This window comes from Desmodus rotundus, chromosome 9 (genome assembly GCF_022682495.2).
Source record: "Desmodus rotundus isolate HL8 chromosome 9, HLdesRot8A.1, whole genome shotgun sequence".
Classification (NCBI taxonomy): Eukaryota; Metazoa; Chordata; class Mammalia; order Chiroptera; family Phyllostomidae; genus Desmodus; species Desmodus rotundus.
In genome coordinates, this window is record NC_071395.1 from 62,472,694 (window position 1) to 62,496,064 (window position 23,371).

The following is a 23,371-nucleotide window of genomic DNA, read 5'->3' on the forward strand; positions in this document are numbered from 1 at the left end:
ACCTCCTGGCGCCCCGCCTGCGCCTCAGGACCAGCGGGTCCGTACGGCGCATCCTGCTGGAGGCACCGGCGGTGGCGGCGGCGGGCGCGGCGCCCGCAATTAAACCCAAGATGATGAAATTTCGGTTCCGGCGGCAGGGCGCTGACCCGCAGCGCGAAAAGCTCAAGCAGGAGCTCTTCGCCTTCAACAAGGTGCGGCGGTGGCGTCCCGGCCCGGGCTGGGCGGGAGGGTGAGGGCCGGGGCTGGGAGCCCGGGGTTGGAGCCACGTAGGGCCCGAGGGGAGGGAGCGCCTGGCTGGAGCCAAACGCGGGGCCGGGGCGCTTCTTGGTGGGCCCCACCTCGCGCCTCCGCCCCTGCTGCGATCTCTGGGTGGCTCTGGGTCTCTCGCTGACTTTCCGGGTCTCTGTGGGCCTCACCGGCCCTGTCTCTGCAGTTCTCTGTGTCTCTGCCCCTCTCTCTCACTGTGGCCGTCTCCCTGATCTCATTCTTTGCCGTGTGTCTGGGGAGGGGTTGTCCCTACCTCTCTCCCCGCGTATCTTCTCTCTGTTTTCCTTCATCTCTGTCTCTTTATTTCTTTTTCTGTCTTTGCATCTGAGTCTTTCTGTTTCTGTGTGGGTCTCTAGAATTCTCACTCTGGCTCTCACTCTCTTTTTATTCCTCTTTGGGGGCTCCTCCACATCCCTGTCAACCCTTGGGGCAGCCCAGGGCTGGGTTTTGTTTTGCTTTCACACCCAGGTCGGGAGAGAGGGGTGAGGAGAGGAGGCAGATGTTGGGGGGTGGGGCTGGGAAATCCCTTCCAGGTTTCTCTCTTCCCTCTCCCCGGGCTTTAGACTCTACCATGCTCTTCTCTGCCCTGCTCTGCCCTGCCCTGCGGGGTCTCCAGAGGAAATGCCTGGCTGTGTACCTAACGGCACATCAGGTGCCTCAGTTTCCCTTGAAATGGAACCACTTTCCTCCCTGCTGTGGACTCTGGCTTCCTGTGTCACTTGGGCTCTGCAGCCTAGACAGAGGTGTAGGTGGAGTGCTGCTCCTCCTTTCTTTCCTAGAGCTGCGGTGGGAAAAGGGCTGCCTTCAGCCGCCGCCCCTCTCTGCACTGAAGTGTGGTATCTAGAGCCCCCGGTGTGCCGCTTGCTAACTCCTCCCAGGGTGTCTGTCAGTTCTAGCCTCAAAGCCCTCAGTTTGTACAGTGCCTCCCACCTCGTGGGGATCTGAGTTGTTAGCCCCATCACACAGTTTGGAAAATTGAGGTTGAGACAGGGTGGTGACTTGCCCTAAGTCACAGATGGAGTTGGGGCACTTTGTCCTTGCTTCCCCTTATTGGTAAAGATTTCACTTTAGTTTGAGGAGTGGCTGTGTTCCAAGAGGAGACTTGTCTAGGAGGAGGCTCTGAGATGGCTGGGCCCGGAGGGGCTGAGGCACCAGGATGTTTCCTGGGGCAGGCTGGATTTTCGAGGTGGTGGGGGTTGCTGCCAGGACTCTCAGACTCGGTTGACAACCTACCAGAAGCCTGCAGGGTCTGGAGGAAAGGGGCTCCCAGATGGCCCCCTTCCTGTGCTGGTGGCTAAGAGGATGAGCCCTGTGAGGTGAGAGAAGGGTGGTGGGGGCAGGCACTGGGCTAAGGTGTTACTTTCTCAGCCAGTGAGTTGGGGCGTGAGTGGGGACCTGCAAAAGATGGTGGGGAGGGTCCGAGGCTCAGCGCCCCTTGGCTGGCCATGGTTTGGCAAAAGGTGAGGGCTCCCCATTAAGGCGAGTGAAGCCCCATTCTGTATGGGCAACAATAATGGGAGGGGAGTGGTCTTGGGCGAGGGTCTTGCTCACCAGAGGGGGTGGTAGGTGATCACTAGAGACTAGATCCCAAAATAATATTTAAAAAGATAAGAGAGAGAATAGATCCTAGTTTCCCTAGTGGGAGTGGGAGGATGGGTCAGGGGCAAACATCAACTTTGGAGTCAGTCTTGGGCCCACACCCCAGCCCCGTCTTCAAGTTGCCTGTGGGATGTGCGCTCCATGGCAACAAATACTGAGCACCTCCTGTGTGAGAGTTCTTCTAGGTGCTCGGAACACTGCAGTGACCAAAAGGGACAAACACATCACTTGGGGCTGATGTCCTAGTGGGGGAGACGGTGAAAAGCAAACAAAAGAGTAAAATATGCAGCAGTTTGGGTGGTGGCCAGTGCTGTGGATAAAATTAAGTAGGGTGAAGGCCTGGAGCCTGTGGACAGGGGTGGCTGCTATAGCCAGGGCGTCTTGGGGGCTCTTGGAGGAGCTGACTCCCAAACCGAGACCTTAATGAAGGGCAGAAGCCCTCCCTGGGGAGCACTGGTGAGGCACATTCCAGGCAGAGGGGTGGTAGTGGCAAAGGGCCTGAGGCAGGAACCTGCCCAGTAAATTGCAGTGGGCCTGGAGTCAAGTGAGCTGGGGAGAGAGTAGGAGAAGGACAGAGGCCAGATGTGAGAACTTGGCTTTGACTCAGAGTTATCTGGGAGCCCCCAGGGATGGGGAGAAGTTCCTGAGCAGAAGAGGGGTCTGGCCAGACCCGATCAGGTCCAGCATTGGCCTGGCAGTGCTGGTGGGACAGGGAGGCTGCCCCCCACCCTCTGCCAAGTGGGCAACTGTGCCTTCAGGTAGACTCACTACCCCCAGTGCCCAGATGGGAAACTGAGACTAGAAAAGAGCTGAGGCTATCCTAAGGCCAAGCCAGCTGTTCAGAGGAATCAGTTCCTGCCTAGATGGATTGAGGCAGGAGGGAGGCTGGGCGACAGGAGGGGGGACACATTACAAAACGTGTGTCTTGCTGAGGCAGTGGTCAGGAGGTACCCGCGGTGCACAGGTGGTTTACCACATTGGTGTTGAGGATATGGGGGTGTAGGCTTCCCAGGGTGGGGCCTCCCAGCTAAGCCTTGGGGGTGTATGAACTTTTTGGGTGGGTGGGCAATGGAGGAAAGCCCAGGATGGGCTGGTGGGGCTGGGAGCAGTCTGCGCTAGGACTGGCCATGCCAGGAGCAGAGATCTGGGTGGCAGCCAACCCATTACCACCAGCGCAGGGACCCCTTCACACCATCCCCACCCCCAATGTGGGGAGGGATAGTGTTGCTCAATTTCCACCAGGAGAACCCAAGTCTGGGAGGTGGGTGACGCCTTCAGGGACTGGGCAGGAAGCTCCTCTGGCCCTCTTGTCTCCCTGTCTGACTCTGTGGGTTGGGGTGAGGGTACCTCTTGAGGGGAGGGGGTGTCAAGAGCCTCTGCATAGAAGAGTATTGGGTATTGGCCTCTGACTTCTATGTGGGAGCCTGTGTTTGGGGAATGCCATGAACCTTGCAGGGTACCCTAGACAGCTTGGCACCTCACCAAGCTTCAGTCTGCTTCTAGGACTGGGGTGCAGAGCGCCCCCTGGGGCAGGTGAGGTCCACTTCTGAACCTTGTTCTCCCTGTCTGTGCTAGAGCCCTGCACACAGTGGGATGAACACAGGTGCTGAGAGGGAGAGGGACTTGGCCTGGGCTGGGCCTCTGCTGGGCCCAGGGGCTCAGACCCTTCTGTACCAACTGGAGGCGTGATTGTCCATTATACAGTTAAGGCCACAGAGCACAGGTGGACCCAGCTTGAGTCCCAATGTATAGCAGCAGCAGATCCTGAAGGCTGCCTTGGGGTGGGCCTCACGGTGGGCCGGGGGCAGCTGTGCTTGTGCAAGTGCCCTCCTCTCCCCCACAGACCGTGGAACATGGCTTCCCCAACCAGCCCAGCGCCCTGGCCTTCGATCCTGAGCTTCGCATCATGGCCATCGGCACCAGGTCTGGGGCCGTCAAGATGTATCCTTTGCGGGACGCATCGTTGGGGGCTGTGAGGACCACCTGCCTACAGCTCCCTGTGTGCTGAGCTCCTCGGGCAGCCATGCAAGGTATCTGGATCCTGGTGGGGGCTGTTGCAGCTTCTGCCCCGAGATACCTCCTCACAGAGATTGGGGGCGGGGCTGAGCTTACAGTGGTCACAGCTGTCCCTTGCTGCACTTCAGCCAGCAGGGTGGCCGGGGCAGGGTACTGGTCAGTCTCAGGACCTGTCAAGGTTGGTGGGTGCACCAGGGTCACACAGTGGGCCTTTCCCTGGTGACTGGGCACACATATGTGTATGAATGTGAGATACATGTGTTCAGCCAAGGGGCTGGGGGCAGTGCCAGGCTCAGCGTGGAGAGCGCAGCTCAGCCCCCACCTGGATGCTAGCAGTCACACAATGGGCTGTGTGTGCTGCACAAAGCGGGCATTTTCTCTGTAAGCTCGAGGTGGGGTGGGGCAAGCAGACAGCTGAATGCCTGCTTGCCTGGTGTGGAGCATCCCACCTCCACTGCCTGCAGTGAGCCCCCTGCCACTCAGGGAAACTGAGGTGCAGAGTGTCTGGTGGCTGCTCAGTATGGGGTGCCCAACTCCACCCCTTCCCACATGACCCTCTGGGTCATCAGTTTCCTCATCAGAGATATCGGATGGCACAAAATGAGTAAATGCCTGTAAAGCAGAGGGGAGGGGAGGGGTGGGCATTGGGGCCTGCAGTTGGTGAGCTTTCCTACACTAGGGGGTGTGGCTGGGCTGGCTGGATGCTCCCTCCCCCCACTGACCACAACCACAAGACTGCTCCAAGGCCACCTGCTTCCTGGCCTGCTGCTCCTGCCCCTCAAGGTGCTGTCCTGTCCCACATACGTGTTGTGTTGCTGTAGTTGGTGTCTCATAGTGCCCCTTTCTATACGACTCTGTTGGCCTCTTGAGCTGGCCTTCCTGCTGTCCTGGTCTTTCTTGGGCGCTGGCTCTTCGGGCTTACAAAGAACTGTTGTACAGACGAGGACAGCCTCAGAGGAGGCCAGAGCTCTCCCCTGGCCCCTCAAGCCACCCCTAGGCTGGGAAACTGAGGCTTGAGAAGGCCTTAGACAAAAGCTGCCCCTACCCCTGTCTCCTTGGTGACTTTCGTTCCTACCCAGCACTCCTGCCCCCTCTTTTGTCCTGTCTTCTGTGTTCTCCCAGCTCCTGCAGGGAATCCCAACTCCAGCTCCAAGCAACGGCTTGGCTCCTGCTTCGTCCCTAGGCAACACTGCTGACCCCTCCCTTGCCCTCCCTCCCGGGCCCTGGCTGTCCACTGTCAAACCTGGAATTGCTGGGACTCTAGTACTGATGCCAGGCACTTGAAGCAGGTCACCCAGCCTCTCTAAGCCTCTGTGTGCAGGTTTGTGAAACACACAGGCCTCGACCTCTCCTCTCTCTTGGTGGGGCTGCTAGGGAGACTGGTTTCCTTGCCCATGGCTGGAGTTGGGCCTGGAGCTGTGCAGAGTGGCAGCCTGGGCTCCCCTCTGCCTTTGGCTTCCCTTGCTAGGTCCTGGCCTGGCCTCTCTGCCTGTGCGACATGCCCGTGGGGCCGGCTCTTGTGCTCAGAGGCTGGCGCAGGGTGGAGCCCGGGCTGTGCGCCAGAACTGAGCCACGTGTGCTGAACGTGGTTTAGTCTCACTTGCCCTGTGTCAGCCCTATAAGGTGGGCGTCCCTGTCCCATTTTGTAGATGAAGTGAGGGTCATGCCATAGGATGACTTACAGGAGCCGAGTGGAGCCTGCATTCTGAGCTCGAGGATGACTTGGGGGTGCCTGACAGTGCTGCTTCAGGGAAGGGGACCCACCTGAACTTGGAGGGCTCCCAGATAGGCAAGCCTGGTTGGGACCTGTCACAATGGTCCTGGAGAAGGAGGAGGCTTGAGCATCTCAGTCTGTATCTGCTGCTTTCTACCCTTGACCCACCCTCAGCTATGGTGCACCTGGTGTGGAATTCACGGGCCTGCACCGAGACATGGCCACAGTCACCCAGATGCACTTCCTGCCTGGCCAGGTGAGCCTCTGCCGCCACCGTTTGGCTCATTCAAAGCTGCCACATTCCCCTTCTCCATCCCACCAGCCCAGTCCTGGTCTCTGCTCACCCACCAGGGCCGCCTCCTGACCCTGCTGGATGATAGCAGCCTGCATCTCTGGGAGATCATCCACCAGAATGGCTGTGCCCACCTGGAGGAAGCGCTCAGCTTTCAGCTGCCCAGTCGGCTGGGCTTTGATGGTGCCAGGTACTGGGGGACTTGGCCACTGTCTGGCTGCTCTACATTGGGGGCCAGCCTTGCAAAGGCATGGTGGAAGGATGGGAAGCTGCTTTGGGGGCTGGGATTCAGGGTTGTGGGGTATGTTAAGCTTAGCCTGGGTCCCAGAAGGTAGTAGCGTAGCGTTTGGACCCCTCTTCAGTGAGATGTGCTGCGTGGACTTGGTGGGTGTTAGAAGGGGAGGTCCAGCAGAGCCTGAGGTGAGCAGGTGGGGTTTGTGCTGCAGAAGCACTGGAACACCAGGAGGTACAGGACAGGAGGCTGCGCGCTGCGTCCCAGGCTTCCCGTGCCGGGTGGGCGGGCCTGCACTCACTGTAGTGTTGGAGGTGTCCGGGGCAGGTCTAAGCTGAGCTGACATCAGCAGAGATCTCTTGGTGTCTCTAGCTGGGCGTGGGGCGACTGGCCATAGCATGCACAGTGAAAGGGCAAGTTTGGGCCTAAGGGGGGTCCTGCCATGCTGTGCTTTGTGAGGTGCTGATAGGATGGTCCAGAGGACAAGGGAGTGTCCGGGACCTCTGGTGAGAGTGTAAGGGGCCTCCGGGTCCCTGGCCCTGCTGACTCTTGCTGAGATGGCCAGAGTGGGTGAGTCCTTCATGCTGCAGAATGCTTGTCTCCAGCTCAGTGAGAGGCTTGTGTTGCTTCTGTGGAGAGCTGGATGACAACCCCATCCAGCCCTAGCCCAAGGATGGATGACCAGGTCTCCGAGCCTTTCCAGGCAGGGGTGATCTGGGGCTCCCCTGAAAAGTCAGGGAGACCCCCAGAGGGCTGGTGGTGTTCTTGGGTAGGGCTCAGGAGAGTTGTATGTCCTTGGCCTCCTGGGCCTGGCCTGGGCAGTAGCCTGGCTCTTGCCTTTTCTTCCTGGTTGGTGGGAGGAGCTTGGGAGCCCATCTCCAAGACCTGGGGAACCTATATTTATCCCTCTCCCTGCTGACATCCTGATGAATAATTGAGCAAGTTAATTACAATGCCACTACTGTTGCCTTCCCAGTTCAGCAGCCCACTGGATAATCAGGCTCCAGTGAGTGCAGAGGGGCCGCAGTGAGCTACCAACAGCTCATCAGCACCCTCTGCATCCTCTTCAGCAGGTGGATGGGCCCACCCCCTCACACACCTCCCCTCGTCTCTCACAGTGGCCCACCCACCCTTGCCCACGTCACAGTGGTGCTGCTGGTGGCTGCTAGCAACATGGCAGCCCTGGGCACTGAAGGTGGCAGCGTCTTCTTCCTGGATGTTAACACCCTAATGCTGATTGAGGGTCAAACCCTTGGTCCTGATGAGGTTCTGCGAAGGTGAGAGGCAGGCAGACTTCCCACACCCATCCTGTGCCTGGGCAGCGCTCCTGCTGGCTCACCAGTGCTCCCTCTGCAGTTTGCCAGATGACTGCCGGTGCGGGAAGGCACTGGGCCCTGTGGAGTCCCTGCAGGGACACCTGCGGGATCCCACCAAGATCCTCATTGGCTACAGCCGGGGACTGCTGGTCATCTGGAACCAGGCCGCACAGTGTGCGGACTGCATCTTCCTGGGGAACCAGGTTTGTGTGGGAGGCTGGAGTCCGCAGCCCAGGCCCTCTGCTCCTGGCTGCCTTGCTCATGCCTGTCTGCCCTGGCCCACAGCAGCTGGAGAGCCTGTGCTGGGAGCGCAGTGGCAGCACGCTGGTCAGCTCGCACAGCGATGGCAGCTATGCCATCTGGTCCGCAGACACTGGCAGCTCCCCAGTGACGCAACCTACGGTAGCCACCGTGCCCTATGGTGAGTGCTGACCAGGGCAAGGGTGGCTCCGCTGCCTGAGCGTAGGTTTTGATGGGTGACCCCAAGCTCAGGCACTTACGGCTTCCTGGCCTTTGTGGGGGCATCCAAGAGGAGTTGGGGAGGGTGGCAGCGCCAGGCCAAATCTGCAAAGGTGGGACCCGCCCCAGGAGGGTGTATGGTTGGGGCAGCACCCTTTCTCTTGGGGAGGCAGGAAGCATCTCTGAGGCGGGGAGTGATGTGGACAGGATGAGAGAAGGGGTGAGAAATTTGACCATCGGCTCTTTGGGTCCTGGCAAGCAAATGAGCCTGACACCATCCCATCTCTCCAGGACCCTTCCCTTGCAAAGCCATCAATAAGATTCTGTGGCGAAGCTGTGAATCTGGGTAGGTGGGGATCTGGGCTCAGGTGTGGGTCAGGGGCTACGTCTGGCTGGGAGCAGAGGATGGGTTTGGGGGTACAGGGATGTCCTGTGATCTCTCCCTGGGGTGTGCAGGTGTGTGCTCCAGGCCCAGGCGGCTCACATGCTCCCTGGTCCCTGTATAGGGGCCACTTTATCATCTTCAGTGGTGGCATGCCTCGTGCCAGCTATGGTGACCGCCACTGTGTCAGTGTGCTCCGGGCTGAGACACTGGTGACACTGGATTTCACCTCCCGCATCATTGACTTCTTCACGGTGCACAGCACGCGACCCGAGGACGGTGTGTTGCCTTCCCCAACCCTGTACTGGGCACTGCCTGTGGCCATGCTCCTCACCCTGCCCCTGTCCTACAGAGTTCGATGAGCCCCAGGCCCTGGCTGTGCTGCTTGAAGAGGAGCTGGTGGTGCTAGACCTGCAAGTGCCTGGCTGGCCGGTCGTTCCTGCTCCGTACCTGGCCCCACTGCACTCATCTGCTATCACCTGCTCGGCCCACGTCGCCAATGTCCCTGCCAAGCTATGGGCCCGCATTGTGAGCGCTGGCGAGCAGCAGAGCCCCCAGCCTGCCTCCAGTGCCTCGGTGTGTGCCTGGGCGCCTTGCAGGGTAGTGCCTTGGGGAGGGCGGGTGTTCCCTGTGAAGGGCACTTCCTGGGCACAGGCCCTGAGGTGGGAATGTGGCATTTGTACACTGGAGACTCAGAAGCAGTTGGGGTCCTGGATGCCAGGTCCAGGGAGAGAGGGAAAAGACGAGTGTCCTGACCTTCTGCTGACATCTTCACCTTCTCCCCCAGAGCTGGCCCATCACGGGGGGCCGGAGCCTGGCCCAGGAGCCGTCTCAGCGAGGGCTGCTGCTCACTGGGTATGGTAGACCTTCAAGTCCCATGGCTAAGCATAGTCGTGACATGTATGTGTGGGTGTGTGTGTGGGCAAGTGGGGCCTGATGCAGCCCGCACAGGTGCAGGAGAGCTCAGCCTGGGCTAGGCGGGTGCTGGCCTGCCCAATGACTCAGGCCTGGCCTCTGGTGGGACCTGGTTGCCCCCTTTAGTAGGGTGGTTGGGCTCGTAGCTTCCCTCGACCCTGGTTCAAGCCACTCCCCGCCCTGCCTTTTGGCCTGGAACTGAGCTCTGCTCACCCAGCCTGCCCTAGGACCGGAAAGTCTAGGCTGGCCCATGCAGAGCTGCCCAGGGCAGGTGCCGGAGGGCCTGGATCTGGCGGGTGCTGACGTGCCCGATGACTCAGGCCCTCACTCACTTCCTGCCCTGCCCCTGCTGCTTGCTTGTGCTGGGATCTTGGGGCCTCTGGCTCTGCCCCTGCACTCCTCCTTGAAAATGTTGCCGTGGCCTTCAGGGCTTCTGGAGGCTTCCCATCCAGCCTGCAGCCTCACAGACTCACAGTCCTCATGCCTGGGTTTCCATCTGAGTCGGCACCCCAGATGGACCTGCCTCCCCTCCCTTCCTCTCCTTCTGCTGCCTCGTGACCCAGCCAATCCCTGCTCTGTGACTGACTAACTCCTGACCACCTTTTGTAGATGACCCAGTGGGTGCAGAACCTCTTAGTCCTTTGTTCCCTCGGTTACCCCCTTTTCCATTTCCCATTCATCACACTGGTGAGTGTTTCCTCACCTTTTACTCTGCTTGAAGGACCCAGGTTCATGTGGTCTGGCATATAGTCGGTGCTCAGTATGTCTTTGCCCTAATCTGTAGGTTCTTCCTACTTGCCGTACACAGTAGTTTGGTCAGTGTTTGGCTTATGCAGTAGGTGCTCAGTGAGTAGTCACTGGATGAGTGGACGGAGAATGTGCAGGGTTCTGGTGTGGGCCTGATGTCTTCCCCCTTGCAGCCACGAGGATGGCACTGTGCGGTTCTGGGACGCCTCTGGCGTGGCACTGCAGCCACTCTACAAGCTGAGCACAGCTGGCCTCTTCCAGACAGACTGTGAGCATGCCGACAGTTTGGCCCAGGCTTCTGATGATGACTGGCCGCCCTTCCGAAAGGTGGGCCCCTCCCCCTCCCTGAAAGAGCCTGGTCCTGGCTCTGCCCCTGTGTCATCCCTCCATCCCACTCCCCAGGTGGGCTGCTTCGACCCCTACAGTGATGATCCTCGGCTAGGGGTGCAGAAGGTGGCACTTTGCAAGTACACAGCTCAGATGGTGGTGGCTGGCACTGCAGGCCAGGTAAGCCTGGGATGTTCCCAGGGTTGGGGGTCTTGGAGGGGTTTTTGGAAAAGGTGGGACCGAACTGGAGGGTCCAGTGAAGTGGGAGAGGGAGCAGCATGGGCAAAAGCCCAGAGGTAGGAATGGGGTCCCAGGTTGGGCTGGTTTGGGTGAGGCCAGCAAGGAGGTGGGCCTGTCGTTGGGGCCTTAAGCCCAAGCTCTGGCTATAGGGAATCATGGAGGGTTAGGGCCAGGACAGGAGTAGCACAGGTATTAGATGAGCACTGGGAGGACAGGGGCCAGCGGGCCTGGGTCAGTGCTGCTCCTCTGGCACTCAGAGTGTACAGAAGGTGCTTGGTGTGTGCTTACTGTAAGTGGGAGACGGTGTGTGGGAGGAGTACTTTGTTCCAGCAGGCAGAGGCCTGTGGGTCTCGGTCACCACTGGGTTCCTCAGTGCAAGTTCTGGTAAACAGTAGGCATTCAGTAAGTGCTTACTCAGTGGATAAACGAGACAGTTCTGGGACCTCCCTGGCAGTGGTTTTGCAGGCCCAGGTCGGGCATGGGTGGTCCTGTCCTCTATACTGACCTCTCCCCTGCCTGGCTGTGGGCTCAGGTGCTGGTGCTGGAGCTCAGTGATGTGCCGTCGGAGCAGGCGGTCAGTGTGGCCAGCGTGGACCTCCTGCAGGACCGAGAGGGCTTCACGTGGAAGGGGCACGAGCGGCTGAGCCCGCGCACAGGGCCCCTGCCCTGGCCTGCTGGCTTCCAGCCTCGAGTGCTCATTCAGTGCCTGCCGCCTGCCGCCGTCACTGCCGTCACGCTGCACACAGAGTGGAGCCTTGTGGCCTTTGGCACCAGTCATGGCTTTGGCCTCTTTGACTACCAGCGCAAGAGCCCTGTGCTGACCAGGTGCGTGGGGGCGGGCTGCAGCCAGGCAAGGTGGGGACTGAGCCTCCACCCAGCCCCTGGCTCCTGTGGGACCTCTGGTGTTTGCCCTCTCCCACCTAGGCCTCAGTGTTCTCTATAAGACTGGGTGTGACAAAGGTGGCTCTGTTGCTTTTGGCAGCTTCGACTTTATGTGAAGTGCTCCTGGTAGAGTTCTAAGCCTACCAGCTGCTGGCTTGGCAGGGCAGCAGAAAGGGTCTTGGGCTTTTGACCTGGGACCCTTGATGCCCCTGGGGCCAGCAGGAGCACGGGGGCTATTCCAGGAGGTTGCTTCATGGCACAGATGGTGCCTGTCTGCCCCCAGGTGCACGCTTCATCCCAATGACTCACTGGCCATGGAGGGACCACTCTCCCGGGTGAAGTCACTCAAGAAGTCACTGCGCCAGTCTTTCCGGCGCATCCGCAAGAGCCGAGTTTCAGGCAAGAAGCGGGCTGCTAATGCCAACAGCAAGGTGAGCTGGGGCCAAGCTGGCAGGTGGAAACTCCCCAGGCTGTACTGTAGACGTGGAGCCAGGCTTGGGCCCTAACCCGGAGCCCCGTGTCTGCTCACTGTCTGTTGCCCACCCCTGAGCATTCCCCAGCCCCTGGATGGATCAGAGTGAGCTGGGGAGGGTGATGGGGTGCAGGGCTGTGTGGAAGGAAAAAGGCAGTGTCCTGGAGCCCCATGCTCCTCCAGTTGCAGGAGGCCAATGCGCAGCTGGCAGAGCAGGCCTGCTCCCATGATGTGGAAATGACACCTGTGCAGCGACGCATCGAGCCGCGTTCAGCCGATGACTCCCTCTCGGGTGTGGTGCGCTGCCTGTACTTTGCTGACACATTTCTCCGAGATGGTGAGCCCAGGGAAGGGACGGGTTGGAGAAGTGGGCCTCAGTTGGCCTCCAGGAAATGGACAGTGGGAGGGGGAGGGTGGGCAGCATCTTCTAGGGGTTGGACAGCATTACTGGGTGCCTCATATGTTGCACTGGCAACAGGCTGCCCTGCACTGAAACAGCTCCCCTGTAGTTTCTGGTGACGCAGGGCTGGTGAGTGGGCCAGCAGGACCTCTAAGACCTGAGAGCTGAAGACTGGGGGCAGGAGAGAGTGGGATCTGCCAGTGCCAAGGCCCTGGGTGGGTTGGGAGGCTGCCCGCAGTGAAGGGAGAGGGCACCTCCTGCCTTGCTAAAGAGCTGGCTTTGACCCCAGGTGGTCAGGTTTATTCAGTAATTCATTGATTGATTTTTAACTTATAGACTTTCAACCACACACAAAAATAGTCACCCCCCTGCCTCAGCTGGAGCTGCTGTTGCTGGGTACTCTGTTGTTACCTTGCTGGAGCACTTCAGTTTGTGTGACACATGTAACCTCCAGCCATGGTGCCTGCATGGTGTCTGCATTGGTGCCTGCATTGGAGCTGATGGTGATCCCAGAGTCTTGTCACGCTTGGTCCACAGGCAGCTCTCTCAAAAATGCCTTCTTATAGTTGCTGCTGGGTCAGAATCTAGCAGTCCACACGTGGTATTTCACAGCTGTTAGTCTCTGCATCTGAGGGAGGACCCCCTTCTGGTATCATTTGTTGAGGGTCCCTTACCCAGTGGGTTTTCCCACTGTTTGGACATGGCAGCCCTGGGAGCCTGTACCTTATTCCATGCTGCCCAGTCCGTGTGAGAAGGCCCATGGGGCTCAGTCCCCAGCTGCCTGGGCATCAGGTGTCAGCTGTGTGAGGTGCTCACTGACTTGTTGCTGGGGCTTGGTTGCCCCAGTGGTTGTTGCCGAGATCATCCATTCACCCAGGGGACACAGCCATGACTGCTCCGGCCCACCTTGGCTCTTGGCTTTTTAGCTCTGATTCTCCACTAAAGGGTCTTCTCTAGAGGTTTAGCTCACACAGGGAGGCAGGTGAGATGGCTCAGTTCATTTCAGCCCAGGGCTGGACTCTGTCTGATTGCCGCATGGAGAACACACTGAAAGGGGTGGGGAAGAAGCAGGGATGCGGTCGGAGCCCTGATGCACCTTTGGGGCAGCTATTTGAGTGTGTTGATAGGACTGCTGATGGGCTGAGAAGAGATGGGAGAGTTGGGGCTTTGTGATGGGGCTGAGGGTGCTGTGGGATGGGATTGCAGAGATCAGGGTCCAGTTACTGTGCTGTTGCTGTCCCCACGGAGATGCCTGAGAGGCCATTCCTGCCTCTTCAGATCTGCACCAGGGCTGATTGTGGTCAGCAGTATAGGGAAGTTGCCTAAAGCCGCAAGAAGTGGGACAGAAGAGAACCAGTCCTGGGTCCCAGAGTGTCAGCAGAGGAGGGGAGGAACCTATGGTAAATGGGCAGACACCTGCCTCACCAGCCTGTTGCCCCACAGCGGCTCACCATGGACCCACCATGTGGGCAGGCACCAACTCGGGCTCTGTGTTTGCCTATGCACTGGAGGTGCCAGCAGCAGCAGCAGGAGGCAGCGAGAAGCGGCCTGAGCGGGTGGTGGAGGCTGTGCTGGGCAAGGAGGTGCAGCTGATGCATCGTGCCCCCGTAGTGGCCATTGCCGTGTTGGATGGGCGTGGCCGCCCGCTGCCTGAGCCCTACGAGGCCTCTCAGGACCTGGCACAGGCGCCAGACATGCAGGGTGGCCATGCAGTGCTCATTGCATCTGAGGAGCAATTCAAGGTGAGCTGCTCTGGAGACCTCCTCCAGGCTCCCACTTCCTAGATACCACTGGACCCCCTACAACCCCTACCTTGCCTGCTGAGAACCCCCCCAAGACCTCACCCAGCCAGCAGAGGTGCCCCTGAAGAACCCCGATGACAGTCCTAGGGGCTCTGGCAGGAAGTCGTGGTGTAGGGGGGACACCAGCCATCTAACCCTTATAGCTCAGTGTGCCTGGTTTTGCCAGGTTCTCATAGGAGGGGGCCTGGGAGGTTCCTGGGAGCAGAGTGAGGCCCAGGTCAAGTCTGAGGGTGGCAGTTCAGGGTGAAGGGGATTCAGGCAGCGGTGGTAGTGTGGCCAGGGCACAGGCCTGTGTGGCAGGCTGGGCTCCAAGTAGGGGCTGGGGGCGTGGGTAGGACCAGGCTATGCTCACTGGCCACCTGTGTTGCCAGGTGTTCACACTACCCAAGGTGAGTGCCAAGACCAAGTTCAAGCTGACAGCCCATGAGGGCTGTCGTGTGCGTAAGGTGGCACTGGCCACATTTGCCAGCGTGGCCTGCGAGGACTATGCTGAGACCTGCCTGGCCTGCCTCACCAACCTGGGTGATGTGCATGTCTTCTCCGTGCCGGGCCTGCGGCCCCAAGTGCATTACTCCTGTATCCGCAAGGAGGACATCAGCGGCATTGCCTCCTGTGTCTTCACGCGCCACGGCCAGGGTGAGGCAAAGGTTTTCTGGTGCAAGGGACCCAGGTGGGTCCTGGAGAGTTCCCAGGGTGTGTCAGCAGAGGGGGGCGGTCCAGGTTGGGGGCACAGCACTGGGCAGGGTTGGGGAGGGCCAGGCACCGTGTGCACAGCAGAGACCAGCTCTGGGGCTGTGGTTGGAATCACGTCTTCTAAGTGCTGTCTTCCCTCCTTGTCTCCCACCCATCCAGGTTTTTACCTCATTTCCCCGTCGGAGTTTGAGCGCTTCTCCCTAAGTGCCCGAAACATCACAGAGCCGCTCTGCTCTCTGGACCTCAGCTGGCCCCATGGTGCTGTCCGTGCCAGGTACATGGAGGAGTAGCCCCTGGCTCGGGAGGCCTTCACCCAAGGCCAGTGTCATTCCCACCCCTACATTGTCTGGAGTGGGGGTGGCCCTCCGTGGTATCACCCCTGCCTGGTCCCAGCTCTTGGGAATGGGAGGACAGGGGTTTGGCCCTTCAGGTGCTTGCCTGTGACCCCATCATGGCCCTGTCTCTGCAGCTACAGGCTCCAAGAGTCACCCAAGCTGAGCCAGGCTAACGGGACCCCGGGCATCGCCCTGGCCCCGCAGAACCATGATGGAAGCTCTAATCCTGTCCACAGCCAGGGAGCTGGTGAGGGGCTGATGGGGATGATAGGACACAAATCAGCCCAGATGTCAGCGCAGGCCTCTGCAAGAGGCAGCAGCTGAGCCAAGGCCAGAAGAAGTCTGGGGAGGGGTGGGGTATACCAGGCAGGAGAGGGGTATGGGGCCTGTCATTGCTGGGCTGGGTTTGGGACTGGGTCCCCAGGTACAGAGGGTGTTCAGGGCCTCACAGAGGCCTGACCGTCTCCTCCCTGCAGACACCCCTGAGCTGCTGGAGGCTGCACTCTCGCCTATGTCCATTGACTCGGCCACCAGTGTGGACACCACTCTGGACACAATAGGGGACATCACAGTGGAGGACGTGAAGGATTTCCTGGGGTGAGGTGGGCGGGCAGGATCCCCAGCCTCCCTCCCCTCCCCTCAGGCAACCTAATGTCCGAGCTGGGGCGTGCAGGACCGAGGAGGGGGCCATGCTCCAGACCCTGATTACTGCCCCCTTTCCCTAGCACTTCAGAGGAATCTGAAAAGAATCTGAGGAACCTGGTAGAAGACAAGGCTCGAGCCTGTGCCATCCTGATAAAATGAGGTGCTGCAAGTCTGGGGGATCCAGCTCTACCTGTGGTTCTCAGCCTCAATCCCGGCCCCCCACACCCACCCTGGTTTCACACCTGAAACCCTAGCAGGCTCTATACTGACAGTACTCCCTGAGGCCTGGCTGCTGCCAGGACACGTCCGGCAGAGGCTTTGGGGGCCACACAGACACAATTCCCATAGTTGGGTATTAAAAAAAAGAGCCAGCCCATTAGCCCGCAGATGTCATAGGTGGCGTTTGGAACAGAGGTGGGGCAGCCTGTGCTTTGGCCAGCTCATTTCAGCAGATGAGAGCACCCAGGCACAAGGCTGGGCCCTCCTCAGTAAGCCCTGAGTGGGGCCTGGCTTGAGACTGACTGGCCACCACTCCAGTCTCACTGTGGCTCCGTGTCCAGATCTGGGGCCCAGAAGTCTGTCCAGCCTATTTGCTACCTAGGACCCCTTCCCACACAACCAGGCAGACACCCCAGCTGTCTTGCTGTAGATGCCCTGGCCACAGCCTGGCCTCAGTGGGCGGGATGTGGTCAATGGTCAGAGACTTGGCCAGTCTTCCTCAGGCTGTTAACTGCAGGGCCCTCGTCCCAGATGGGCGGGGCGACCCTTCTGCCTGACCTGGAGAGGAGGATGAGTGGTGGCACCTGAGTAGTCTCTTTCAGCCTCCCTGGCCTTCTCTGACCCTATTCTTCCTCTACGAGGAAGGCTAGAAACCACCTGCCTTGGTTGGAGCTGGGATCCAGGACCCCTGGCTCTTCCCAGCCCTTCACATAGACTTATGCCTGCTAACCTGTAGGCTCCGGTGACACCTGCCCACCCTGGTCCCAGGGTGTGGGCCTGGAACTCTGGGGTGTATTGGGACTGGCCCCTTCTATAGGTAGTACCCTGGAGGCCAGGTGGGGCTGCCAGCCCATGCCACCTACCTTCCCCCTCCTTTTGCAAAGAATATTTTTGTAATGCCTTGACTGGACAGTGTCAGGCTGGACACTCATTTCTAAAACTATTTTGGTACTTGCCCCTGGGCTAGCATGTCCCCCCCTGCCCCCACTTGGACAAGAAATGTGTGTGAGAGTGAGTGAGACTAGGAGCCACCTGGGCGCCCCAGGCAGGCCTGTCAGGTGTGTGTATGTGGGGGGTCAGAATGGGTTCTCCCTGTAGATTGTACCTTGGGGGTTTTTCTGTCATTTTGTTAACATTAGCACTGTTTTAATATTAAAAATGCTGATTTTTAATATTGAAAATAAAAGCATTTAATATCTCTTAAAGGACACCACATCTGCTTTATCCCTGGCAGAGAAGGGGTACCACATGTAAGCTCACACCAGAGGGAGTCTGACTGCCATGACCCCCTCAGGGCACTAGGCAGCATTGCCCCTGTTGGTGGTACTTGGGCTGTGCTGCTGGGGACAGTGGCACGGGGGGATGCCCAAAGCGGGAGAAGCCACCTGCACATAGCCTCCGTTGGCAGGTGGTGGATGAAGAGAGGCCCTTCTCCCCCCTCACCCAGAGCTTGGGGTTCCCATGGGGCCCTGCAATCACCCTAGGCCAGGGCCTCGCGGAAGGTGCTCCAAGCATGGAAGCAGCGAGTAAAGGCATGCTGCTCATTCCCCTTACGGACCAGGCGTAGGCGGCGGGGCTGCTCGTGCTCTTTAGCTCGTAGGTGCTGGATGTATACCTGATGAGCAGTAGGTGTGTGTGTGAGAGGCGCCTCTGGCCAGCCTTCCAGGTTCCCCAGGCGGCCTCAGCCCTCCTCTCAACCCAGCTTACCTGGCAGGCCTTGAGACTCAGCTTGATCTCCACCTGGCTCGTCTGGGTCCCCACCCACATATAGACCTGTGGGTATAGCCAGGAGATGGTCTCGTGGGGGACTCAGGAGCTCCCCCACCTTCTGGCCTAATTCCCATTTACAAGTGGATGGGCTCCTTAAATCGGCAGGGTCCTCAAGGGTCTTACCTCTTGGCCGTTGTCTAACAACATGATGTCATCATCTGCCAGGTCATCTTGGCAAAAGTCAGAACATTTCTCAGTCACTGCGAAGTAACCCTTCTCATTGGAGCACCTGGAGGTCAAGGGTCAGGGGGAGACTAAGGGTCCTCAGCAGCAGGGCCAGAACTCAGGAGGAAGCTGGGGCAGGGGTCTGGGCCCAGCCTTACCGGAACAGCCGGGTGTGCTTCATGTATTCAGCATCATCATCATAAGGCTTCTGTGCACCTATGCCCACCCAGAAGAAGTTCTCTGGCTCTTCACCTTCGTTGATGACCTGTGGGTGAAAGGTTGGTCCAGCCCAGGGTCCCTGTCTGCCCTCTCCTGCCTACCTGGCTACTGCCTGCCCTGGTCACCTGCTTGCTGTAGGAGGCATCAAACATGGTGTTCAGTATATCCTCTGCCAGCTTGGCCTCATCAGGGTCTGACGCCCGGCCCACCCATGCATACACGATGCCCTGGTTGTCTTCACTCTCAAAGGGAACCTGGAGAGTGTGCGGAGGGTTCAGGTCAGGTGCACCCAACATCTCTCCACCCTGACCCATAGTCCTGGGCATTCCCATGATCCCACCTTGAGGATGAAGCAGAACTCGGAGTTGAGGAGGCTGGAGTCAGTGTTGATCTGGATGCACCTGGAGCAGGGGGACTGTCAGCAAGGAGTGAGGGGGGCTCACTGACCCCCCTGCCCACCTGTGCCCCTTCCCCAGCCAGGCACCGGGTACACAGGGCGCTGCCGTTGGTGCGAATCTGGTAGAGGCTAGGGTGCAGGGCACCCTGAGCCACCTTCCGCCTGCCCCGGTGGATGATGAACTTCCTCTTGAAATGGGACAGGAACTTGGGATTCTCCTGCTGCTGTGTCATGCGCACCACCTGGGTGTGTGGAAGTGTCAGGGGCAGCTCCCTGGACCCCCCACCCTGCCCATCGTGGGCCAAGCCTTCCCTGGCTATGAGGCCCGTCCCCACAGCCCCATATCCAGAGGTTGTGGGGACGGAGCAGGAGCATGGCAGGCACACCTCCAGCTTGCCAGGGAAGAGGCTTTCGAACTTCTTCTGCAGGCTGAAGGTGAAGGTGAGCCAGCCCATGTTGGAGGCTTCCCGGCCCTGCCAGAAGTACACGATACACTGGAAATCCTCCTCAGGCTGTTTCTCCTCCACCTCGGCCGCCGCCTCCTCGCCTTCTTTGCCCTCGGCCCCAGCCTTCTCCCCATCTTTCTCTTCCTTCTCCTCCTCCTCCTCGTACTCCACAGGGACCCAGTACCTGCAGGGCCAGAGGCAGTGAGCAGGGGCCCCAGGGTGGGGCAGGCAGGGCGAGGAAGGCACTCAGGGCAGCACCTGCAGAGGAAGACGTAGCAGTCCTGTGTATAGAAGTGGCCGAACTCCTCCTCAGGCAGCCGTGCGAACTTCTTACCCTCGAGCACAAAGCCTTCCATGCCGTCCAGGTCCTCGTTCCACTCCTCCATGAGCTGCTCGGCCTGCAGGGGATCCCCGCTGGTAGGCTGGGGCTGGTCCCTTATTCCGGGGCAGGGGACCCACATAGCCTCCTCTCAGGCTCCGCCCCATCACCCGAGTACCCGCCCCACCTCAGCCAGTGCCATGGGAGGCTGCCTTGGCAGGAAGAGCGCAGTGAGGTCAGCCTTCATCTCATCTTTCTTCTCAGAGTCGCGCTTCACCTTCCCGGCAAGTCCCTGGCCCTGCAGCACAGCCTCTGCGTTGCGCGTGTAGTCCACCGTCAACACGTCATCCCAATTCTTGAACTTGGCCTTGAACACCTGCCAAGGGGCAGAAAGCATGAGCTGGAGTGGGGTTCATAACTGTTAAGGTTAGGGTGGGAGGATGTCTGGGGAGGCTTGGGAGGCAGGGCCTACGATGCGGGGGTGGGGCCTGGGCCTAAGAACAGGAAGTGGGAGGGGCACTTTACAGAGGGGTGGAACCCGAGGTGAAAGGGAGAGATTAGAGGGGGCGGGGCTTAGGGGCGGTGGTGGGGAAGGGGTGGGCTTGGGTTCAGCTCGTAGGTCAGGAACATTCACAGAAGGGTCAGGGTTTGAAGGGTCCGCAGGACCTTGGGTAGGAGGCCTCGGGCGCGTGGCCTGCACGGCTGGACCGCACTGTCTACCTGTGCCTCAGTGCCCTCAAGGCTGCGGCTGACCATGGTGTGACGTGGCCGGTGCAACATCCCGCACAGCTCCTGGCCTAGTTTGAGGGCTGCGGCACGCACAAGGCGTGGGGACTTGCGGCCCAGCCAGATGAACACATCGGACCAGCAGTCCAGGATGTACACGCAGCGTGTGTCCAGGAGGCTCTGCAGCTGCGGTGCCGGAGGCTGGAGGTTAATCGGTGCTGGGCTATCAGGGAAGGATCCGGCCTCCTCGCCCTCCTCCCAATGCGTCTCACCAGCCGCATCCTGGGCATCAGTTCCACCGTGGGAGGTGTCTTGTGCTCCACTGACAGCCTGTAGTTGATCTGGGGCAGCTCCAGGTAGCCGAGGCCCAGGCCCACCTAGCAGGAGAAAGGTGAGCAATGTAGAGGCAGGATCTGGGGACATGAGTGAGCCCCACCCACAACAGCCCTGGATTTGGAGCCTAGCTATGGCCTGCTGGGTGCATTCAGGGCCACTGCCTGCTCACTGGGCTTTAGTTTCCTCCCTCCACTCCAAGATCATTTTAAGGATATCCTATCAGTGGAAGGACTTTTAAATGGTGCTTTCTCTGCCTGCTTTGTCCAGAACTTACTATTGTTTCTAATTCTCTAACTTGTCCTTTTCCTGCTCACAGGAAAAGGCGTCTTGTCACCCACAGAATGAAGGCTAGGCTCTCAGGCCTGGTCCCCAGGCACTTCTCAGCCTCCCTTTCCAGCCCCACCTTCCAGGAAACACACCCTAACGCTCTTCCGGCCTGACTCAGAGCTAGCCTCCAGACCTCGGCTAAGGCTATTCCCTGTCCAGAAGGTGGTGCCCTCTCCACACCAAAGTCCAGATGAAGACCAGTCACCACAGCAGTACAAGGCCCTTCCCCCCAACCTGACCCTTAGCGAAGTCAGGCCCGCTTGGCACCCAGCTCACCTTATACAGCTTGGGCTGGGGTGGCCAGAAGTCCTCAGGCACATGCTTCTTGATCTCAGAGGGCTCACCACCGAGTGCCTCCCAGAACTCTGGGAGCTCCTGGCCCTGCACCAGCAGTGTGATCTCTGCCTTCCCTTTCCGCTCATTCTTGTTAATTTTTTCTGCAAAGAGCCTGAGAGCAGGTGCAAATCCCTTAGGAAGGCCATACCCCTTCATAGGTGACAGTTTCTCTTCACACAAACCCCCTATCATATCTGAGCAGGGAGCAGCCCTCATACCTGGCCTTGGTCGTGCTACTCAGCGTGGCCTGGGCCCCCCGCCACACGTAGAGGTCCAGCCCTCGGTCTAGCAGGAAAACAAACCTGGACAGGAGGGGCAGGGGCAGGCTGTGACGGGCACAGGCAGTGACTGCCTCCAGGCCCCAACCCTGCCCCAAGTCTCTCATTATGGGGTAAGAGAGTTGCTTATGTTACCTGGACACATTTACTAAAATATTTTTTTAAGTGGTTGCTGGAAGACTTCTTCTAGAGCCCACATCTGTTCTTCACTAGTGGCGGGAAGGAAGTTCAGGGTCAAGCACTCCCACCTCACCTCATGGGTGCTCACCTGGGGTCCAGAGAGGCTCCCTTGAGTGGCACAGGCTCCAACTTGATGTTCTTTTTCCCATATACACGGTACATCCTAGAGGCCACAGAACAAGTGGCTTGGAGGGGACACCAAGGGACCAACTTACCCCTAACACTCTCCCCCCAGTCCTTCCAAGTCGCATCCAGGTCAGTACTGCCCAATCACACACCCCTCACCTGGTGACGTAGTGCGTGTCCTCTACAGTGTAGAAGCCACTGGCTGTTCCACCCTCAATGTAGGCGATGTCGTTGTCAAACACCTGCGTGTGTGAGGGTGCAGCCCTCTTGTCACCGAGTTCTCACCACCCTCCCACCAAATGCCATCCTGTGCACTGGCGCGTCAGGGGTTGCACACCCGCGGTGAAGTTGAAGGGGAAGAATACGGTCTGTGTCTGTAAACGTCGACTCGTATCAATCAGAGGGTTAAGATGTACGAATGTACGAACACGTTTGCTCCTGGGCCAGTTTAGACATGGAAGGCATGCACATGTCAGAGCGCAGAAGCAAGCAGGGCTACGGAGGGCACTCAGGTGCATCTGGGTAAAGTCTCGTGTGTGGCCTCACCGAGGGAACCAGCTAGAGGAGGGCTGGCATGACTCGCTAACCTGCTCACTGGGCTTGGCCCAGCTTTTGACCCCTCCCCCTAGCCATATTGGTTCCAGTTTCCCTTCTTTCTCTTGGCCTCCAATGACCCAGGCTCCCCCACCTTTGGCCTCATCTCGCTCTCCTGACTTCACCTTTTTTGCCCCTGCCTTCTGCTTTAGGTCCGAACCCAAAAAACTTTTTGTACCAGCTCCCTGCCCTGCCCATCACCCTTGTCCACCCCTCCAAGGCCCTCCCAGCCCATGGGCACCTGCAGGAACTCCTCGCTCTCGTCGCCCATCTCCTCCCGCACAGTGCGGCACTCCGCGCCCAGGTAGTTGCGCAGGTTCACCGCATGGATAGCAGAGCAAGCCTTCTTGTCAAGGGTGGCCTCCCCACCGATCCAGTAGTAGATCTCCCAGTTCAGAGAGCCGCTGTCATCCAGGAAGGTCTGGGGGCCAGGTCACAGTCCTGTCAGCCCTCACCAAGCAGTCTTGGTAGGTCCCCACAGATGCCGCTCTGATGGGCACCAGCTCCCCAGCCCAGGATGGGGTGCACTGCCACCCCTCTGCCAGGGCCCTTGCCCCTGGCCTCCTTGGCAAAGCCTTTCCTCCCACCATGCCTCAATAAACAAAGCTGGGGAGTTGGGGATTCTGAGCTACCTAAGGTAAGCTCACTGGGGGGGTCTTGTAGTCCCCATCAGTGCGCCCGACGCCCACCTTGAGCACGATGTAGCAGTCGGCCTCATAGAACTTGCCATGTAAGGCTTCCTCCACCAGCACAGGCACGAAGTTCTCGATCTGCCAGACGGTCAAGCCAGGCAGCTGGCCCACGTCCTCTGTGAAGAACTCCGAGTAGTTGAGGCGCGGCTTCTCCAGGCCCTGGTCCCAGCGCCGGGCCCTGCCCCCAGGGGCTCGGCTGTCAGTGCCTTCCTAGGGTCACAGTCACAAGTATCCACTCAGGCCAGTCGCTCCACTCAGCACCCACAGGGCCTTTGCCCAGGGTCCCTGCTGCCTCTGAGCCTGGGTCACGCTGTCTTGAGCAGCGCCCAGGGCCACCTGCCCTGCTCTAGCCCGTGACCTGACTTACCTCCTGCTTTTTGTTCTTCTCCTGGGCCACGTCTGACATGCCCTTCAGCACCTGCTTGGCCTGGTCATCCTGGGCTGAGTCCTTGCGCCTCCGCAGTCGCATCTTTCGAGCCAGGGGGTCCTTAGGCCCACCCCCTACT

The 23,371-nt window shown here is 59.3% G+C and overlaps 2 protein-coding genes across 6 annotated transcripts in view; one reads left to right on the forward strand and one right to left on the reverse strand.

Moving 5' to 3' along the window:
* Nucleotides 1–17,162, forward strand: LLGL1 (LLGL scribble cell polarity complex component 1). 4 transcript variants are annotated; one of them, XM_053910489.1, is made up of 22 exons: nt 1–191; nt 3,710–3,807; nt 5,771–5,852; nt 5,948–6,078; nt 7,191–7,397; nt 7,477–7,639; nt 7,722–7,857; nt 8,187–8,241; nt 8,402–8,556; nt 8,630–8,853; nt 9,065–9,132; nt 10,113–10,266; nt 10,342–10,446; nt 11,039–11,331; nt 11,672–11,819; nt 12,044–12,197; nt 13,704–14,002; nt 14,434–14,698; nt 14,915–15,029; nt 15,225–15,337; nt 15,567–15,692; nt 15,816–17,162. In XM_053910489.1, the coding sequence occupies exons 1-21, from the start codon at nt 111–113 to the stop codon at nt 15,689–15,691; spliced, it is 3,171 nt and encodes a 1,056-aa protein (XP_053766464.1). In that variant the 5' UTR covers nt 1–110; the 3' UTR covers nt 15,692; nt 15,816–17,162. The 4 variants fall into 4 exon arrangements, with proteins under 4 accessions (XP_053766464.1, XP_053766461.1, XP_053766462.1 ...); XM_053910486.1 differs by having other exon boundaries at nt 15,567–15,687; XM_053910487.1 differs by having other exon boundaries at nt 7,725–7,857; nt 15,567–15,687.
* FLII (FLII actin remodeling protein) overlaps nt 17,158–23,371 on the reverse strand; it is a 12,955-nt gene continuing 6,741 nt past the window's right edge. Inside the window, exons 12-30 of one of the 2 annotated variants that reach the window (XM_024564746.3) lie at nt 23,233–23,366; nt 22,863–23,075; nt 22,415–22,594; nt 21,739–21,821; nt 21,542–21,616; nt 21,214–21,297; nt 20,936–21,107; nt 20,269–20,373; nt 19,991–20,182; nt 19,458–19,646; nt 19,210–19,349; nt 18,892–19,135; nt 18,593–18,747; nt 18,449–18,509; nt 18,234–18,362; nt 18,048–18,154; nt 17,848–17,953; nt 17,662–17,727; nt 17,158–17,569 (exon numbers count right to left, since the gene is read on the reverse strand). In XM_024564746.3, the coding sequence (XP_024420514.1) occupies nt 17,435–17,569; nt 17,662–17,727; nt 17,848–17,953; nt 18,048–18,154; nt 18,234–18,362; nt 18,449–18,509; nt 18,593–18,747; nt 18,892–19,135; nt 19,210–19,349; nt 19,458–19,646; nt 19,991–20,182; nt 20,269–20,373; nt 20,936–21,107; nt 21,214–21,297; nt 21,542–21,616; nt 21,739–21,821; nt 22,415–22,594; nt 22,863–23,075; nt 23,233–23,366 (2,570 nt within the window). In that variant the 3' untranslated portion in view covers nt 17,158–17,434. Of the gene's footprint in view, nt 17,570–17,661; nt 17,728–17,847; nt 17,954–18,047; nt 18,155–18,233; nt 18,363–18,448; nt 18,510–18,592; nt 18,748–18,891; nt 19,136–19,209; nt 19,350–19,457; nt 19,647–19,990; nt 20,183–20,268; nt 20,374–20,935; nt 21,108–21,213; nt 21,298–21,541; nt 21,617–21,738; nt 21,822–22,414; nt 22,595–22,862; nt 23,076–23,232; nt 23,370–23,371 lie in introns of both variants that reach the window. The other variant, XM_024564745.3, reaches the window with a different exon arrangement.

Bases quoted from the DNA above. Each gene is read 5' to 3' on its own strand.
- LLGL1 (XM_053910486.1), top strand. From the start codon at position 111: ATGATGAAATTTCGGTTCCGGCGGCAGGGCGCTGACCCGCAGCGCGAA. The intron at 11,820-12,043 runs GTGAGCTGGGGC...ATGCTCCTCCAG, and splicing joins CTGCTAATGCCAACAGCAAG to TTGCAGGAGGCCAATGCGCA. The intron at 15,030-15,224 runs GTACATGGAGGA...CTGTCTCTGCAG, and splicing joins CATGGTGCTGTCCGTGCCAG to CTACAGGCTCCAAGAGTCAC.